The 20,870-nt window shown below is 37.4% G+C and overlaps 1 protein-coding gene across 3 annotated transcripts in view; it reads left to right on the top strand.

Annotated features, from left to right (window-relative positions):
• Positions 1-20,870, top strand: part of tmem132b (transmembrane protein 132B) — a 295,846-nt gene that overhangs the window by 203,056 nt on the left and 71,920 nt on the right. The window contains exon 1 of one of the 3 annotated variants that reach the window (XM_031892521.1): positions 19,580-19,703. The exons of the other annotated variants lie outside the window; for them this stretch is intronic. Coding sequence (XP_031748381.1) covers positions 19,611-19,703 — 93 coding nt within the window. The 5' untranslated portion in view covers positions 19,580-19,610. Of the gene's footprint in view, positions 1-19,579; positions 19,704-20,870 lie in introns of those variants that run through there. 3 annotated transcript variants of the gene reach the window in all.

The raw sequence follows: 20,870 nt of genomic DNA, 5'->3' as shown, positions 1-20,870 counted from the left end.
AATAGCAAATAAGAACAATAGCCCCACAAAATAATAGTTTTTTTTCTCAGCCAATAACTTATTAAAAGTAAAGGTGGCCTACCCCTTTAATAGAAAAAAGAGAGGAACATTATGTATGGGTATTATAAACAATACATAACATGAATAATACATTTACTTCCCAAATCTTTGCCTAAGACCAGTTTTTCATGGGAATTTGTGACATGACATTTTTAAATGGTCTATCAAGGCCATTAATATTTATAATGCATCCCCAGCATATCCATTGTGTGGCCGATCCATCAAACAGTATTTTGAGTATTTTGGCAGCTTTGTAATCCATTTGTGTACTGTGTTAGAACACTAGCTACTACGTGACAGGAGGAACATTGTGTGCATGTATATTCTCCGTTTTGGATTGTGCTTTAAAAAGATTTGGACATGATCAAATAACTGGCTGTGAGAACTTTTCAGCAAATAAATACTTTGTAAGTATGGTGGAAGGAGATTTGATTACTTAAATAGCAGGCTTTGATTAGAAGCCATTGCACACAGCAAATGTCATTATTTCTGCAATCTATTGTGGAGTAGTAAGTGATAATTTAGAAAGCTAAAAAGGCATTATCCAGCAGTGGGGTGAGATTCATATTGAACTGAACACTTTGTAATGCTCTGAAATGTATATATTATAAGATAAGTGTATGTAAAGGGGATCTCTACCCTAAAACATTGTTTTTTGCATAATGAAAGAAGTTGTAATTCTAAGCAACTTGCCACTACATATTCATTACACATTTTCAATGATTTGATTACAGTTTGTAAGTGTAATTGCTATTGGCAGTAGTATTGATCTGCCCCTTTATGTTCTCTGGTTCTAACTCTTGAAACAATGTAGTGGAAGTCAGTTCTCCTTCAGACATGGCTTCTGCTACATTGTTTCAGAAGTGCCAGTGAATATCAACAATTACACTTTGGTTGTGCAAAAGAAAAGACAGCTTTTGGGTGCAGATCCCAAACTTTTAAATACGCTTAAAAAAAGAACTAAATCTTAAACAAAGACGTATGCTAGAAATGTTGTATATTATGTTTTGGGCTTCTGTACCAGCCCAGTCCAACTACAGTCTTTCAGCAATGAAGATCTGTGCCTCTGAAGATGCCCCAGTAGCTCCCCATCTTCTTTTCTGTTAATTCACTGCACATGCTCTGTGCTGCTGTCACTTACTGAACTTAGGGACCCACTCACAATATACTGTATATATAGAATATAAATGTCACAATATAAGGCTGATTAATAAACAGATTAGTACAAGGCAGCTCGGAAACCAGTGTAATTAGCATCAGAAATTAATAATCAGCCCTGTAGCACCATTATACGACAGATAAACCTCATTTTCTGCTTCATAATTTGTGACGACCCCTATGTTTAGCTTCTCAACAGCTGATCAGAGCACACTGAGCATGTGAGTGTCCCTGATGATTCTAACAGATTTAATGATAGAGAGCTCCTGTAGCAACTTTGAAACCCTAAATCATTGCTGTGTGCAGTAATTTCTGGCCATATTCATTTTTAGGGCTTAGTTTTCCTTTAATACAATGTTTTTTAAGCTGTGAGCCAGCCTGACACATATAAGGCACACTTGGATTATGGTGAGGCCCAAGTGTGCCATTGGTGCTTGAACAGAATTACTGATCTCCCTCATGGACGTAGGAGCATTAGCATTTTTCCCAGTAGAAGCTTGTTGCTGTGAATGCTGTAATGTGTTTTTGGAAGTCTAGACCACTGTTGTGTACATATGTCCAATTTTCTTATAAAGATATTTGCTGACAAGATTCTGCCCTCATTAGAGAATCCTGGAACATCCTGCAATCATTTCTGTTTGTTATTTTTGAGTTGCATTGCTGGATAAGAAGCTGTTTTAAGAGTGGGCTGATACACTGTGAGTGGGAAATAATTCAAGGCATGCTGAGAAACGCCTCGTAAATCCATGACGAATGTCTGCCTTTGCAAGAGTTAGGCAGGGTTCATTAGGTGACGAATGACATTTAACAAAGAAAAGGTTATCTAGTAGGCCAAAAGGAGTAAAATCAATCAGAAAGAGCCAGCTAAAAGGCTATTGCAGGTTGTTCATTGACAGATATATGATTTGCCTGTGGTTTCCCAAAAGTAATGCTGCGTTTAAGTTGAACAGAATTAAGTTGGGAAAACAGAGAAAATCTCACTGAAGGCTTTAGAGTTTCTTGGATTATTTCCTTTTGAAATGTTGGTGGTTAAAATACTATAGTAATATACATTTGCTGACTGTTTCACTGCACCAACCAACAAAGGTCAAAATTCAGATTTGCTTAGTTAGGGTTTTTACACTTGGGGCTGATAAAGGTCTCAGGGTCACAGAGGTTCACTAACCCTTTACAGTAATATGGAGTGGCAGAACTTAGTTCCTGAGAATTGTGTGCAGCGCTGGGTCAAGCAGTCCAATCAGGAGGTGGGGTACTGTGTGAGTGTGGGGAGGAGGTGGGGCACCCACCCTAGTGGTATGCATACACATGCCGACAACAACCAACCACCCCTGTGCCTGGTTGATGCACCAACATCCCAACAAAGCTCCTCCCTCACCGTGAAGCACAACCTCTGATGGCTTATCAGTGACACTCTACAGGTCCCTCCAAATACCCAAGAAATAACCTGCTTCAGAAACATACATTAAAATCAGATTCATTTTAAGGCTGTGCCATACTCCCTTTTTCTCTTTGGCAGACGACATTTGTAGGGTTTGTTTACTTCTCTGGGCTAAATTGTACAACACTGTACAAAAAGTCAGGTTAGAAGACAAAGTACAAAATCAGAATATTACAGGTACGGGTTCTGTTATCCAGAAACTAATTATCCAGAAAGCTCTGGAATAAGGGGAAGGTCATCTCCAATAGAGTCCATTTTAAGTAAATAATTCTTATATACCTTTTTCTCTGTAATAATAAAGCAGTCCCATGTACTTGACAGTATGCATAGATCCATGCTGGTGGCAAAACAGCCACGTTGTTTATTTAGTAGACTCCAGGTATAGTGATTCAGATTACGATACAACCCCCTTATCTGGAAAACCCCAGGGTCTGTACCTTACCTATAAATGTCAGTCTTAAGTTCTTGTTTATTCTTTTCAATGTGCCTGTATAAATTTAGTCTTTAAAATGCAGGGCTTATTTGCAACCTGTTTTGCTGATTATTGCTACATATGACAGTGTCAGATCCTGCCTCACACGACAGCATCTTCAGCCTTTCACCGTAGCGCAATCATTATAATGAGCTGAGGGGGAGAGGAAATGCTGAGACTAGAGAGTCATTTTACACCTAATGACTGGAGTGAATGTTGTGCACTTGATTAAGAAAAGTAATGCTTTGCCTGTCTATCATCGCTGCCTAACATAAGTGCGCATAATGATAAATGGAGTGCCAAAACATAAGGCTTATCTCATATTCAAATTGATATATTGAATGAAATACACAATTAGAATGTATTACCATGTCATATTCAAATTGCACGCAGCTTTATACAGTCAATTTTAGTGGCTCAAAGAAAGTAAAGCAAACTTGACTTTCCTTTTAATTGTATGACTGCCACTGAATTTTATGTTTTTTAAATTTGATGAATTTCATGTTGTTTATGTTATTTGTTTTCACAGAGATATAAAGCACCCTGGGGAAAATCAAATAAATATTTCTATTATTTATAATGAGAAGTATGTCTGTTAGTTCCTGTTTGTTTGCTTGTGGCTTGGTTCATATGGACATGGTATGACTGGATGCAACACAAGGGTCCATTCTCACATCCAGGGAAAGTTTTACTTTTTGTCTAGAGAACATTGTTCTCTGTGTAGTGGCCATTTGTATCTCAGGCCCCTGATTGCAGTGTTATTTCACTTTACCACATATTATTCATTCAGACATGGAATGCAGTAACACTTTTCAGGCACTGTCCTTTCATCTGTTAGGAGCACAAAAACTATTGTCTGTTGGAACTCACCAACAAAGTTAAGGTACAGGGATCAGAACAAAGACTTAAAAAGATACTAACACCAGATATAAAACCTTTTTTACATCCATTACAAGATTGCATGCTATTTATAATTTTGCCTTAAAAGTATTTGCCTGATGCTTTTACATTCCCTATCATATCTCTCATGTTCCTCTATGAGGGGGTGGCCATATTTGTGCAGCAGTAGGCTGTTAGCATTAGAAGCTGTAACTGACAAGGGACTGAGAAGGGACAGTCAGGTTGGCAAAACAGTTTAGGAACTTCAAGTAACAATTACTCACAAAAGCAGCCCTGTCAGAAAAGAATGGTCAACATGACCCATAGGAAACTTTTTATGTAGATATATTTCTTTAAAAGTTGTTTTTTCATGCCAGTATCACTTTAATGCCTATTTTTCTTTTCAGAGACATGAAGATTTATTTATGTCTACAAGTGCAGTTGGAAACTTGAATTTCCCCTGCAGTGAATTGCACCTAAAATTGTTTCAGTAAAGGCACTTGCATCAAAATGTGCTCTTTGCACTTCTGTACAGTTGTGCTCAGTGCCACTCAGCCCTTCCTGCCTTGCATTCTGAATTGGGTGCTGCTACTGCTTGTATTGACACAGGGGAACCCTGGAGCTACAGTTACCCTGTGACCAGGCAGTAGCAGGTTCCCTTAGCCCCCTGTGTCAATCCTCTAAGTGCACTTGTGCCTAAAGAATTAAGCGCAGATGCCATTCGCCTGCCAAACACCTGAAACAACACCAGCAAACACTGGAAATGATGCCAAGCAGGCTTAGGAATATTTGTCGCCCGATTTGCAAGGAATCGCTCGCGAAGTTGCATAGCACAAGTGTGTCAAGACAATGACCCATTTGCATCCGCAATAATGGTGGTAAAAACTATGCATTATGGAAAAAAAACATTGCGCATGAAATTGTGCTTTGCACAGTGTGTAGTTAAGTAAATGTGTGTCTAGTTAAGTAAATGCACTCTATGGCGTTCTCTATATTAAAAGATTTCTGTTTGGTTCTGTTTGAAAACAGAATATAATTTATATGCTAAATTGAATTGTGTTGTGGGCCTCTTTATTGAGAAGGATTTGGAGACTTTTGTATCTGACATACTTTGCAAATCTAGGCAGTGTTAGTCAATGTCTGCTAAAAGGCCAAACATTTAGGAGGAAAGACATTTCCTAAAGACAAAAAAAACTGTAGAATGATCTGCCTTGTAATACTGTGGTGGAGTCCCTCCTAAAGGTACTGTTCAGTGTAAAAATAAAACTAGGTAAATAAATAGGCTGTGTGAAATAACAAACATTTCTCATATAGTTAGCCAAAAATGTTAACTGTAAAGGCTAGAGTGAGTAAATGCCTAACATAATAGTCAGGGCACTAATTCCTCCTTTGTATTTCTCTAACCTCTTAGTCAATAACTCAAAAGAGGTCACATGGGACATAACTGTTTAGTTAGTTTGCTTTTAATGAGCTTGCATGCCTTCTTGGGCAGGCAACATACTCAGGGCTACACTAGGGGGCACATTACATAAACACTGAAGTAGGAAACCAGAAGAATTCCATGCAGTTCAATTTTTCTTGTAATTTAACTGCACTTTCCTGAGTGTCAGGAAACTTCTCCTGACAAACACATTGACACATTTGTCGAAGCAGATAGATGTGTCAATTTGTTAGAATGTTTTAGTCTGATAGAGATGAAAATGCCTCAAATACCGCACTTAAAGGGGTTTTAAAGAAGTTCCAGTGCCGACTTTGCATGTCTATGCTTAACATGCGCTCTCTTTGTCACACATTATTATTCTAAACTCACCCTTAATAAATCATTTTTTATGCTCTGTCCTGTATATATTTGTCTATTGCCATCAATAAACTTTGCTTTCCAAATCCAACCTAATAGCATATCTTAGGCTGATTCAAACAATATGCCAAAAACAAAAACAAAAAAAATAGCTGGCAACTGAATAAAATATTTATTTTTGAAATCCAATGACCATTAGCCACAGAACTGTGCCTACTTTGTGGAACCAAAGTCTCCAGAATAACCCGATTTCCTTTCACATAAACAAGACCTCTGGCTTTCTGGCTATAATTTTTGTTTTGTAAAGTGAGCTACTGAATTTCTCAGTGTAAAGGTGTTGCAGTAGGGTGCGCACAAGGCACAAGATAAGCCAAAAAGCCGTGTCACATACGATAGATCACATATGCTTGGCATGGGCAAGGCCGATGTCATTACAGTTGGGAAAACTGGTGACATGTGTCATTCCTCTCGCTCCCCAGGGTACAGGTGTCTAAAATAAATCTGCTGGAATAACTGTGGAAATCACTCCTGTATAATGAGGAGCTCAGTTTGTCTGCATTTGACCTTTTCTGTTACAGATGAAGCGCAGAAAGTTGAATGAGACTCATCAGCACCATGGACAGCACTGAGTCTGAAAATAGGAGTTTTCATTGAATTCAGAAGGGAAAAAAGCATGTTTTTTTTTATTCATGCACCTTCCTTGTCAAGGATAAATAATCTGTTGCTTTCCAGCTGTTTCCAAACTACATCTCCCAGCATTCACAGGAAGATGCTGATTTCGATTTCACTTAAATTCTGCCAAATCACATTAGGTTCATTAATTTGTGAGGTGCTATATCGGAAGCGGAAGTTCACAATGCTCTCAGTCAGTGCATGGTCATATAAATCCATTCTCCAAGAACTACTTCTTAGGTTAAGTGTTAAAGCAAATGCTTTTTATGTGGACAGTGCTTAGGCTAAAATATTGTTCAATAATGAATTCTGAAAAAAAGTCCAAATTAGTTTTTTTATGATACAAGATTACCCGAATGGAGCCATGATAAAAAAAAAAATAATAATAATATGAAATTGAGCCAGTTGCTTCCTTGACCAAATGTATGGCAAAGAAAAAGTGAATAATGCTCTAGGCTTTATTCCCTAATACAAGACTAACCCCCATAATAAAAGGCACTATAGTAACCCATGGCAACCATTAAGATGCTTTTAAACAGGTGACCAGTAAAAGCTACCTGCTGATTGGTTGCTATGGGTTACTGCTCCCGGGCAAACAAAGTGCCTTTTATAACATAATTTTTTTCAAGTTTTATCCCAGTTCACTATTGCAGGTTAAGAAGTAACATGGATTTAGTTTATCCCAGTTTACTATTGTATAATTGCCAATTAGTACTTAGTTTCTGCCTGTCTAATGCATTGAGAAAGATAAATAGCAAATGTCTGATGATTAAAGATTACTGAAAAGGGTGAAACTTTGCCATGATGTTACACCACAAGAAGAAAGGTGTTTTTAAAAGCCCTAGAGATAAGGGATAGTTAAGTTTAGTCTTTGACCATAGGGCCTGCTCAGAGGGAGATGCCCTCTCTGCCCTATAATAGCCCTGTTTCCCACCTGAACAAATTGTGAGTGTTCAAGTATAAATGAGCATAGCGGTGCACCACCATTAGAAGTACCATGGTAGAACAAATCTGCCACAGAAAATGGATTTTGCTTTGTCCTTCAGCTAGATTATCTTGTGAAAACCACTCCGTTCAGGCCTAATGATGATTCACAGGGGAAGGCAGGCGGCCTTTTTCATTTGATTATCTTGTCTTTGTAGAATTGATATAAAGTAACTTTTAAGCCAATCACAATGGAGAGCTCGCCAACACAACGTTCTCCTGTGACAGAACAAGATTGAAGGCAGTGTCTGGAGAGCTAGGAAGAAGTGCATTCTGCACAGACACAAATGGGTTTTTTTTCCTTTTAAATGATCTCCTTGGATGCTTTAAAGGGCAGTGGTGTTTAAGAGATGCCAAGAATGCACTTAACAATTTGTGTATCTTGTTTAAATGTTCTTCTTTTCTGAATAGCCATGCAATAGGAAGTGTTTGGCTCAGTTCGAGCTCTCTGTATACACATAGGGTTAGGCAAACTTCAGTACTCAATATTTCTTACTTTATGAGCCTTCCCTTGAATGCAGGCTATGAATCATAAAAAAAACAAAAATAAGGCTATTTCTTTTCTGTGTCATGTGTCAGACAAAATGTATTTCCTCCTACTGTGCAAGAATAGAAGCCTTAAACACCCAGACAGTGATTTCAGATAGTAATACAATGTATTTGCTGGCAGTAAATGGAACTAGATAGTTGGAGCATTGTGTAAAATCACCAGGCATTTTTCTTGGCGCAGCGGGTGGGTCGTCCAACAATGCACACCAAACTGATGCTTGAGCATCTGGTATTGTTAGGTTAGTGCTGCGTTTTGGGGGTATTCTTGTCTGTTATGACAGTAAGCAAGCAATTACTGCAAGGTTTTCAAAATATAACCCAAACAGGACTGGTTTTAGCACAGAGCTCATTTTTTTATATCTCAATCCAGCTCATTCTCTGGTTATTTACAGAATGAGGGAAAGACATTTTATGTACTGGAAATTTAGAGAATAGGATAAGCTTTCAGCGATTAGGCTTTTATTCTTTTAAACACAATGCAGATTTAGCATTGTCTGATTTTCTTTTCTTTATGTCCTACTCTTACCTTACTTACCTCTTACCTGTACTTATTTTGAGTGCAACTAAAGCTTTACAGTTATGTTATTGCATATTTGTCCTATGTATATATGAATGTAGTATACATTTATATAGCTTTTCTTGTGTACCCTGAGCCTTACACATTTTATAGTAAATTAAAATTAAATAAATAATGAATAAATATGCATAAATGACCCTGCTTGTAGAATTTACAGTCTTGGTGTGTAAGTCATTTCCTGACCCAATCAGAGTGTGCCAGCAAGTAGTTTGAGCACTTGCTTTAAAGTGGCAACATTCAATTATATACCATGCTTCGCATTAAAGAGCCATTAAAACATGTAGGATTACATCAACTGTAAGATGCACTCAGTTGTTCCTCAGAGAAGACAAATTCAATTGGTCAGGATTAAAATCCCATAAATCCCAAGGGTCTGCATAGTCCCTTATTATGGTCCAAGGAGCCTAATAAACAATTAGCCCAATTAGGCTGACCACCACTTATTAATATCAACATGTTTAGTAAAGTTACCTAATAACTGGATATGTATGTGTATGGACACATTTAATTGTACACAGAGGATTAACTGGAGGGAGAGGTACCTCTGCCTGTCTTTCTTTCGCCCCACAATAACTATAAAATGTACAGGAACTGGTAGTGAAAAGAAGTGAAAAATAAGTGAGAACTATTCAACTTCTGTACTGTAAAGGGGATTAATATAATATTTTATAATGATTTTATGTTATTACCTATTCCAGTCACTAGATTGCAGTATATGTCATGGAATTCCCTTTTAGTGGTGGAAGGTGTAGATTGTCCCTTAGTGTTAATCAAGAAGGAGGGGATTGCACATGAGGCCCAGGATTTGAAGGCTAATGTCAGATAATGTCAGGTCAGAGCTATCTAGATCCTTGTACACTATTGTCAGCGGGGTCCATTTGTGTGTGGCAAGAGGGTATCTGGGAGAGTGCCTCCATTAAAGGAGAAGGAAAGGTAAAAACTAAGTTAGCTTTTTCAGAAAGATCTAAATACAGCCATAAGCACTCACAGAAACGCTACACTTACTTCTCTGTCAAAAGATTTGTTGTGTCTGTAATTCATGAATTCATGTGCCAGAGACACGCAGCTCTCTGCTCTCTCCCCTCTCCTGCTCCCCCCTCCCTTAAGAATGCTAAGAGCTCACTCCACCTCCTTAGGAATGTGGATCTAAGCCAATCAGCAGGAAATTGACTCATAGTCTTACAAACTGAGCATGTACACTTGGTCTGGGTGTCTGTGCAGGAGTGAGGCATTATGGGAACTTTCTTTACACAGCTCAGCGTTTTTTCTTCCTGTTTGGCTTCTGAGATTTGGGGGCGAATTTATTAATATTGGAGACAAGCATCACTGGTGATGTTGCCTATAGCAACCAATCAGAAATTAGATTTGAACAGTCGCCTACAAGTTAGAAAACAAAAGCAAAGATCTCAATACACTCTAATCTAAAATACTCTGTGTATATTGATGCATAGCAGTGCTATCTCAGAACTGAGATAATATTCCATATCAGTAACTTGTTTGTATTATTGCATACCAATGTTTTTTGTGAGCGCCACAACAACATACAGTTCCCATATCTATTTAGATCTAAACGTTCTGCTGGATCATTCATCCAGTATCATCTGACCTTTAGCAGCACTCAAAGACTAGAGTATTGTTTGAGGCCTCATTTATCATTGTTCTACCCTTATAAGCATATTACCATCAAATAAATGTTGAAATATGTAATGTTAAAGGTTAGCCTTAATGATGAAATAAATGGAGGTCACAGTTTTAACTACTTAGGACTTCCTGTGACCTTCTAGAAGTGTAATATCCATAAATGAACTAGATTGAAACCTACATTAAAGAAATATTTCCCATACCTCCATGTGAAAGTCTAATTCAGGGTGTAGCCTAGACTGCCAATGTAGGCCTATGTAAGTGAGCGCAGGGCAGTTAGGGTTTCAAGTCTAAATCTGGGTTTTTTAGTGAGGCACAATAGCCAGTAATAGCTATGAAGATGAGCACAGGGCTTTTCCTTTGGCTAGGATACAGATTGGATACAGATTGGAGCCCCGCCACCTGCCAGGTGACTGATGGATGTTTGTGGGAGCAGGAATTTGTAACTTCATCAACCACTCGAACGCTGCTTATTATGTGCTAAATGCAATCGATTCTTACAAAATGGTAATTTCCTACATTAATTGTTGTTATTATTCACATGTGCTGCACTTCTCAGACTGCGCTAAATTTTTGCATTAACACCATTTTTTACTGTCAGTAAAAAAATATCCATTGGATTTTTTATTTAAGAGCAAATTTATTAAAGGTGAAGATACAAATTTTCTTCCACAGATCCACTTATTTTCTATTTATCAGTTTTTCTTTTTTTCCCCCCAACAGCTTTTTTAAATAAAAAAAAAAAAAATCAAGCACAAACCTACAGAGATACTTTGAGCCAAAGGGCAGATCATGATTTTTAAGTAAATATTTCTATCACCATGCTTGCTCCTAAATTCTCACTTTTCTTTACCTTTAAGGTCATTGTAACTCTAATCCTAGCACTATTCACTATTTTCTTGGGTGTTTTCAAATAACAAATAGCACAAAATGTCAAAAGCAATAGAATAAGTACTATATATGCTTTGGGAGGAAATCTGGTTTGCCAATACCTTCAATCATCTGTATAAGGTCAGTAACCTTCTGGGATGTAAATTAAAGATCCAATTTTGTGCATGCAATTTTTTTTTTTTTTTATAAATTACAAGGACCAATACACATTGCTACTTCCCCCTTTACATTACTCTTGTCCATTTTCTAACCTTTCCTCCTTTTCTTTACTTTTTCTGATATATTGCTCTTGCCTCTATCCCCCCCATGCCAGTTCCTCTATGCCTTTTCCTTTCTTCAGTGAATTACAATCTTCCTTGAGCCTATTATTTAATTTCCATGAATTGCTCTACCTCAAAACCTTTGTACACCCTCTTCCACTCTTCTTTATTACTTTCTGCCTTACTGAATCTTTCCTTCTTAATGTCATGCCTCATAACCTGCATTGACACCCTTTGCTTATATTTCATATTCCTTCATCTAGACCCTCGCAGATTTTGAAATTGAAATATACATGTTGAATAGATACTGAGTTATGCATTAGGCATAACTGTGGAACTTACTGGAACTTACTTTATTCCATTCCCACTTGGAAGTAGCCTACATTATAGCCCTAAGCATAAGTACCTGTTTAATTTATCTGCCCCGTTCTCTATATACTTTATCCACTTACATACTTTTGACATGCATACACCTTGTTAGAAATGTATATGGAGTAAAGGTATATTAGCAATGTTCAGTCAATAGTCCCTTTTAGCAGCGCTGTTAGCCACTTTGTAGCACAGATGTGTTGCAAACTTTAAATAAAAGGTAAATTAATTGGCTGCTGTTTCTGCTCCTTTGTTTCTCACTAAGCTGAGTTTTAACAAAAGAGAAGAACTTTCTCTGTTTGACTAACCTTCCTTTATAAAGCCAGGGCCATTAACAACCGATACATTTTACTGAAATAATGCCACTTATTTATAAAAGCATGGATGAAGTTTAAGCGGACAGCAGGTATTCAAATGCTTATCTTCTCTCCTGCCAAGCTGCTCATTCGCATTTTTTAGTTTGTCCAAACCAATGAGGTGGCAAACATTTACACCGTCCCTGCAAAGAGCTTTTTCATATTTAAATAAAGCTATTATCTCTGCCTTGAGTTTCAATAGTTTTATACTCGTCCTCTGGAGTATTCCTCTCGGCACTGCCATCTAATCAGCTTTAGCTTTTAATTAAACAGCTGTCATTTGCTTCCTAATTCTACTTCGACCTGATGTTCTATTAAATTTTAATTTACGCTAGGCTGGATAAGGAATATATTCCTTCAGACAACAAAGGAATACTATTAACTAGGTTACTGTTGTAATTAAAAAAATACACTGGGCACAGTACTGGCATATTCAGGTAGAAAAACGAGTGAAGGAACAATTCAGTTTTTGAATTCCGTTTTGAAATGATGGTTATTTACCTAAATATTGGGCCATAATAATTGTCATTCAATAAAAGTTTCAAACAAAGAAGAAATATATGTAGCAGGGGTATTTGTTTATGATGTGTTGGCTAGGCATGATGGACTGGATTCATTTATTACTGCATAAAGGTACCAAGAAATCTCTTTGATGTTTACCAAGTCTCTTTGATGTGTAAAGTTGTGAAACCCAGAACAGTGGCCTTGTTTTAGGAAAATGCAACACCTGTACATGAGGGTTCTGAATTTGTAATATTTTTTAGCATATTAGATTGACATGACAAAATTGGCTTAACTACTGAGTTGTAAAGCAAATACTTTATGAATTCCCAGAATTCCCATTCCCTAGTTGGTTAAAGCAATTAAACAAGTCAAGTGATGAGTGACTCATCTGTTTTGTACATTTCATTTTAGCCACATCATGAGCACCATCTATAGTCCCTTATGGACATCTTTGCAGCCACTGAGACTTCACTTTATGAGCAATAGGCCTTCACTACAATGACCCAGAAAGTTTGGCCTATTAACCTTTAGCAACCAATTAGCAATTAGATGGGTGCTCCGGACCTATAAGGTAGCAGGAGCCTTGACGGTGCTAGGAACAGCAGGGGAAGTGGAAGGGGTTAATTATAGAGGCTAAGGCTGGGAGGAAGGAGGGCTTGTAAGTAAGAGGAGGGACCAGGATAAGGAAACTAACAGCAGCGGAAGAGGCGGTACCATTACCTTGTGGAGAGTCAAGGAGCATTGTCCAGCCCACCCGCCCTTGAATTCAAGCAAGGTGGACTGGGTTGGGGGGGGTTCGTTTATGCCGTCACAGCTTGCGGTAGGAATGCTTGCTGGAAGGTGGGGGCTAAGCCCCGGTTTTGGCACATGGGTGTCAAAAGGTGGAGGGTAACCTCCTCGGACAAGGGTCCCAGGAGAGTAGTGGATTCTGGTTTCCTGCTCTCACTTGCCCACCTGAAGCTGCTGCGGAAGGTGGCCGGCATGGCAGGCAGCCATGGTTGGTGGTTTGGAGTGGGCAAGCATTCCAATGGGTATAACATGGATGGTTATTGCTAAAATCATTTTATAAATTATTTTGTATTTATATATTTACATATTTTCTGTTAATAAAGCTGTGGCCTGTTATATCCCATCCTGGATGTCATTATTGTCTCTGAGGTACCGGGGGTGGGGGTAAGGAGCTAAGGTAAGGGAGCCTGCGTAATTGACGCTGCACTGTCAGGTACTGTTCTAATTCACTTAGAGAAATAAAAACAAACACCTCTTTGGTTACTGTATGTTACAGGATCAAGTAAAACCTTTGGCTCAAATTTTTGCAAATAGGCTTTTTTTTATTAAAGGGGAACTCTTGTTTTTGAACCAAAATTCTTTCAATAGCCCCACACAACACAGAAACCCCTAATATGCCTAGCACTGTAATCTATTCCTTCCAAAAGTATGTTCCAATTAGTTTTAGAAATGAAGTAGGATAACTTTGACTTTAACTTTTTTTTTTTTTAAAGCAATGTGGTATGTTTTGTGTTTTTTCTTATAGAATTATGTGAAACTGACTGTATTATATTGATTAAAATTGTTTTTTTTTTTCAAATCCTCTTGTATACTATATAAAAAATAATTACTTTTTAATACTACCACTGTGCCTGTGATTATTTGAGTGCAAGCCCTAATTTAATTAAAACATACTGACTCTGGTATCCTATATGGGGTACAATATTAGGGTTGTTTTTGCACCAAATTCTTATATTGTAATTTGTGATTGTGATGTTAATGCCTTCCATTCATTTATATTTAAAACATTAAAGCAATGGCAGTTAATTAAACTGTAGTTTTAATTACCAAGGAGATGTTCCCATGAATTAGAATTACATATTCATCCTCTCACAGCATATGAAAATTTGGCATTATATTACACCAAAAGGACATGGTTGGGGGGGGGGGGGTCAACCTCATAGCTTTAAAGGACAAGGAAAGGTTAATATAAATTAAAAGTAAGTCTAAAGACATTCTTTTTAAGTACTTACTGCATATCTAAATTCCCAGATCCCTGCTTGCTTCTCTGAGATATGGTGCTGGCAGCCTACAGCAGTGTGAAGACTACAGTGACATCACTGAAATCTCTCTCCCCTTCCTGTAGGTGCCAGCGGCAGCCTTCCTATTCTCTGAGCATGTGTGTAACTTGATCCTGCTCTGAGCTACACATGCCCACCAACCAATCAGAAGCGGATCTGGCAGAGGGGAGGGGGGCAGGGAATGAACCACATGTGCAGTATGAAGCAAGGAGGGAAAGGAAGGGAGAATACCTATTTAGAGATGGCTGCCTGTTCTAGAAAATGTGAAGTAAGTGTGAGTAAATATGAGTAAATATTTGATTAGGTGAGCCAAAAGTGTGGCGTTTTTACTAAACAATAGGAGGACTATTGGGCAGTATGCTTTTTAAATTTTGACTTGCATTCTCCTTTAAAGGGGTGGTTCACCTTTAAGTTAACTTTTAATGTGTTATAGAATGTCTCATTCCAAGCAAATTTGCATTTGGTCTTCATTATTTATTTTTTTTAGAGTTTTTGAATTAATTGCCTTCCTCTTCTGATTCTTTCCAGCTTTCAAATGGGGGTCACTGACCCTGGCACCTAAAAACCTATTGGTCTGTGAGGCTTCATTTTTATTATTATTGTTACACTTTATTCCTTATCTCTCTACTTGGGCCCTGTTTTATTCACATTCCATGCTCTCATTCAAACAACTGCAGGTAAACAAGACCCCTAGCAACCAGATAGCTTCTGAAATTGGAGAGCTGCTGAGTAAAAAGCTAATAATTCAAGAATCACAAATAATAAAAAAATGATAACCAATTGCAAATTGTTTCATAATAACACTCTCTACACCATATTAAAAGTTAATTTAATGGTGAACAACCTCTTTAAGAATATTTAAAATCTTTTAAGCTTAGAATCCAAAATCTCTTTATCATTGTGCCGGTCACATTGCAGAAACACTACTATAGTTTATATGAATAAGTTAAAAATTGAAATAGGGCTGAATGGCGCAGGTTACATAGTGGTGACAGTTAAACCCCATTGTATTCTAAAGAGCTTATCTGCTATGTAACCTGTGCCTTTTCTCCATTTTTCAGTGGGAATGGCTGCCCCATGGCTACTTAGCAGCTTATTTCTAAATACTATAGTAGTGTTTCTGTAGCAAACACACAACTTTTACAACTGCAGGGCAAGAGTTCATGATATTTTATTTACTTTTAAAAACTTTTTTGGTGTCACTGAATCTGCTATATAGGCAATAAGTAACTTACTTCCAGGTATTCTCATTCAAAATGGCAACAACATATTGTCATTATAAATATGTATCAGTTTTGCCCTATGCTAAAAGTCTTTAGTCTTATAATGGATGGAAAAAGATAATAGTCTATATTTGAAGGCTCTATTTTTTCCTGGAATGTGAAGATGGGTAAAGGTTTGTATACATATACTCACTAAAACTGATAGAGGTTTATTTATTTATAGGGATGAGTGATTTTTTTCACCAGGCATGGATTCGCAGCGAATTTCCACATTTTGCCATTGGTTTTGCGAAAGTTTGCAGAAAATTCACTGTGGAAAAATTCATTGTGCATCAAAAAAAATTGTGGTTACTGGCGCATGTCAAAAAGGGTGCATGGCTGCGTCAACATAGGCGAGGTCCCATCAAAATAGGCAATGTCGCATAAAAAAAAGACGTGGGTGTCAAAAAAAAAAAAAAAAAGACGTGCGCAACAAAAAATTCACGCATCAAACATGTTTTGTGGAAGTGAAACAGGACAGATTCGCTCATCACTATTTATTTAGTATAAAGCTGGTTGGTGTGGCCTAATTACAGTGGGCAGTATCTGCAAAAGTCAGTTAAGTTGATGTGTTTGCTAAGATTTTCTATTCAGCATAAAAATAGGTATAAGCAGCACAGGTTTGAGTCTTTGCCCTCTCCTTTGGTTGATGAGTGCAGAGTAAAGTAAAGGACAGAACATTTTCCATACAACTATGAAAATGAAAGTTTGCAGCATAGAATTCAGCATTATTAACAGTCAACAAAGGGCACTAAAATAAACATTGACCAAGCGAGGGCACAGTGTACTTGGGAAGTACAAGGGACAAACATGGAGAGGCACTGGTATATTTTTGTATTATTAAAAAGCTTTTAAACTAGTAGAAAATAGGCTTTGACAAATGCACCTGAGTGCTGTGCCAGAATCACTTTATACTTTTGTACAGAGCTAGAGACGGGGCGAAATGAATGTTAACCAGTTTGCTGCAACCATTACATGCTGAAACTTCTATAGGTATCTTGGAATAGCAAGACAATCCTACTATATCCTGAAAATAGTTTTAGTACTGAATTATCAGTTTATGTGCATATTGCATATCTATAGTGTGAATACCTGAAGTCCTGATGACTCATTGACCAATGCAAGCAAATAAAGCATTCATTTAATACAAGGCCTGCAAGGTCACAAACATTATAGTTTTGTATAACTGTAGTAGAAAATCATCCATATTTCCAAGGTTCACAGTTGCTTTCAAAGCTCTCTCTAAGAAATCAGTTTCATATTTGCGTTACATTTCTCCCAAGACTATCACAAGTGTTGCTTTCCTTGCCAGCTGTGTTCTCACTTAAAAGGTTTTCACTGACCTTCAGTGGCCATTGTGCATTAGAAACTCATCACATCCTCGTTTGGTCCAAGCATGACAGGTCTACAAATTTAAAATGGTTTTAAATGTTTTGCATGAACAGCTTCAGTATGTGAGGGAGGTACGGCAATAACTCTTGCTTGATTACTTGTAATCCGTTGCCTCACAGCTTGGCAAATGTTGGAGAAAGGCGGTGTTTACACTGTTATAGTACTTGCTCATTTGCACAGTTCTCTTTACAGGATCCAAAACAGCAAATGTCTAATTATTATATACAATTTGAAAATGTTTTTTCTGATGGATAACAGATTGACTCAATTTATTAATTGTGTTTTTCAGAGCTGGCATGTTATTAGCACAAACAAACCGGATACAATAAATAGATAAGCTTCCAAAAAGGCATGTCACTACAGTATGACCATATCATATGCATTTGAATTAGCAAAGAAAAAAATGAGAAACAGAAACACATGAGAGCAAGAGAAAACATATATACTTTTAAACGTACTGAGAATATGTACATGAATGGTAAAAAGGAATATATATAATATTTTTTTTAAAACCATATGGCTAACCTTTGTAATAGAAGTTGGTAAACACAAATCAAGGAAAGCAATTTTTTTGACCAGGAAAGTTTCCCAATGACATTTGTGGTTAAGCCAGCGCATGAAATATTTTTTGTCAGTTGTGCTGGACCTCCCCTCCATAGATGTCATTATCAGCCTCTTTCACATTAACCAATGGGCTTAGAGACCTCCCCAGCACTTTCTCTATCTGTCTAAGAAGCTGTCTGGGCACCATGTTTGGAAGCAATTGGCAACATAGAAACCTTTTTTTTCTATGAAGAACTGTTGTAGCATAGTGGATAGGGGCTTCTCTAACAAGGCAGGTCACTGTATGCGCTATTGCAGAGCTAAAAATGCCTAAACCACAATGTTATTTAACTTTCTAATTATGGTTTCACAAAATGTTCCATAGTTTCATGCACTAGTACGTGGACTCCTAGCACTTAAGTATTTATTCTAAATTATAATAAATATACCCCAGTTTGTGTTACATCTTGTAAAGCATCTTGTACATTTGTGGTGCTATATAAATAAATAAATACAATTCAGTACAGATGTCAGAGCAGTGTTCCTCTTTAATGCTTGCCTCACAGAGAGTTTGTTAAGCTTAGAGTGGACTCCTTGTGCCTAAACATGTCAGTAGTCAGTTGTTCTCATTATCCCTTTTTCTGAGTTAAAACAAAAATGTGTATACAAATGGGGTAAATGCAATCTAAGCATTGAGCTTAGTTGGTCCACCATGAATGTCCCACCCTGTCACTCCATTTAAACTGATCACAGACAAACAGTAATAATGGCAGAGATATTTGAAATGGCTGAAGCCGAGGATTTGTGTGGAATCAGCTGTAGTTAAAGGCAACATCGGGCAGTCTAGTTACTGAAGAATTACTACTGCTTACTGCCCTCTGCTGTGCAATTAAAATGTTTTAGAGAGTCATTTAAGTAGCAATTCACTGCAAAATTAGGGCAAAAAGTCCATACAAAATCTTCTGTTATGCCAGCTTAATATTTGCTTCCGAGGGACAGCTGTTCAAACACTTAATGGATACAATAAATTATAGAGTGAAAAAACATGATTGTAAATTCTCCCACGGTACGGCAGGATGATTGTAGTGGTGTTTATTCAAAACACAAGAGAATTGGAGAGGTAATGGTATAGAATTGTACCGTTAAAATTAGGCCTTTGTACTGGTAATTTCTGAATTGTGGACTTAGCTTGTCCTTAAAAGAACTGATTGATCGCCGAAAATGCATTTGATGCAGTTGAATTACCATTCCTTGCTGCCCCCCCTCTGCCAAAAAACAAAAAAATAATTTTGGGAAATGCAGCTTTACACAAGTAAGGGCCATAGAATATACGCAAAACGTTAAAAAGGCACACATGGTCCTAGATTGAGTACAGAAACAAACAAGTACAACTTGTTAATCAGTCTTCCTCATTAACCTGCATTCAACTGCTTTCCAAGTGAATCTTTTTACATTAAGATGCTGGTAAAACTAATTCATACATGTTTATCTTTAGTATTAATCCACAGGATCGTCATCTGCCATAGGAAGCAAAACCACATTCAGTACTTGCATAGAATGCCATTAAGAAGCCTTATTACACTGTTACCTTTGCTGGATGAGGCAGAGAGTTCAGCTCATTTAAACTAATTAATCAAACTGCAGCCGTACAGAGGTTTAAATGAAGCCTCTGCTAATGGAGTCATTAGCATGCCAGTTGTATAAATTCATCAGCGAAGCAGATAACATATTATCTGATGGTCAGCGAGACACGGGTATCATTTGAAACATTACACAGTCGAGCGCTGGCAATCAGTTATTGCTTGTGTTTGCAGATTCGGGCCCTAAAGGTAACTAACTACATTGTATAACTTTGCGAAATATCTCTTCCATCTGCCAAGGTCTTTCTTCACAGATAAAAGGCAATTTATATTCATTCTAACACCCACATACATGTCTGCATTGCTGCCTATTTGCTTCTTTTATTTGTACCTCTAATATGGGAAGACAGGAGTAAATGTCTAAATTAAATGAGACTTTTTTTTTATATTATATTTGAAATTTGGATAGCCCTATGAGGAACATTGGTGGAATGTTCATTGAGCTACAGGAACTTGGAAGTTATATCTCTGGCCTGTGTGCAAACTGGTACTCTGTATTTTGGGTACAAGAGGTTTTCAACTAAATTAGGGAGTAAGTATCTGGGTATGAGTGCCTCATGGGTTCCTCCCTTCTCTAGGATCCTTATCTCTTGTTGCTTAATATTTCCCTGGGAGGGCTTCCTATTAACCCCACTATAGGGTCTGTGATGGCAGAAATCCATGTATGTATGCAGTGTACCATTATTTGGGATTATACATTCTTTATTTCTTATTTTTGATATTACATCTTTACATCTTTATTGGAGCTCACCATAGAGCCCCATCTGTGTATGTGTAACAAATGAGAGTTGGTCTTATTCTCCAGAAACACTTAGGGTATGAGTTGTCAATCACATCTCTTCCCGCACACAGGGAAATATAACATGCATTCCCTGACCTGTTCTACTTAGCTGCTGGCTGTCCAGTCACAAGATGAGGATTGGGTGACACTTTGCAATGAAGTGTTAATAGCCGCCAGCTCTCCTTAACAGTCTGGAAGAGTAACTAGTAGAAGTGTAATACCTGGCTAGTATCACATTTGGGAAATTTTAATTTGATTAGCAGAAAATGTAACTTTTAAGGGAACAATCCTTTCCCATTTTTAGAACTTTTTTTTATAAGCAATGTACTTGCTCTTGACAATATATGTAATGTACGCTTAAAGACAAACCAGTCCAAAATGCTGCAGTAGATTGCTAATTACTGATTAGTTGCTTTTCATTAATACTCTAAGGCAAATTAATGAATTCCTAAATGTAAGCTTAGAAAGGTCTACCAAGTTGTAGAGGAATTGGTGCTTACTGTATGCTTTAGGTATTCTCCAGGTTACTTTCATGAGTTCTGCGCCAGGCAGTACAAAGAATTTTAAAGGCATGT

This window comes from Xenopus tropicalis, chromosome 1, assembly GCF_000004195.4.
Source record: "Xenopus tropicalis strain Nigerian chromosome 1, UCB_Xtro_10.0, whole genome shotgun sequence".
In the NCBI taxonomy this organism is placed as follows: domain Eukaryota; kingdom Metazoa; phylum Chordata; class Amphibia; order Anura; family Pipidae; genus Xenopus; species Xenopus tropicalis.
This window is presented reverse-complemented; position numbering and strand designations above follow the sequence as displayed.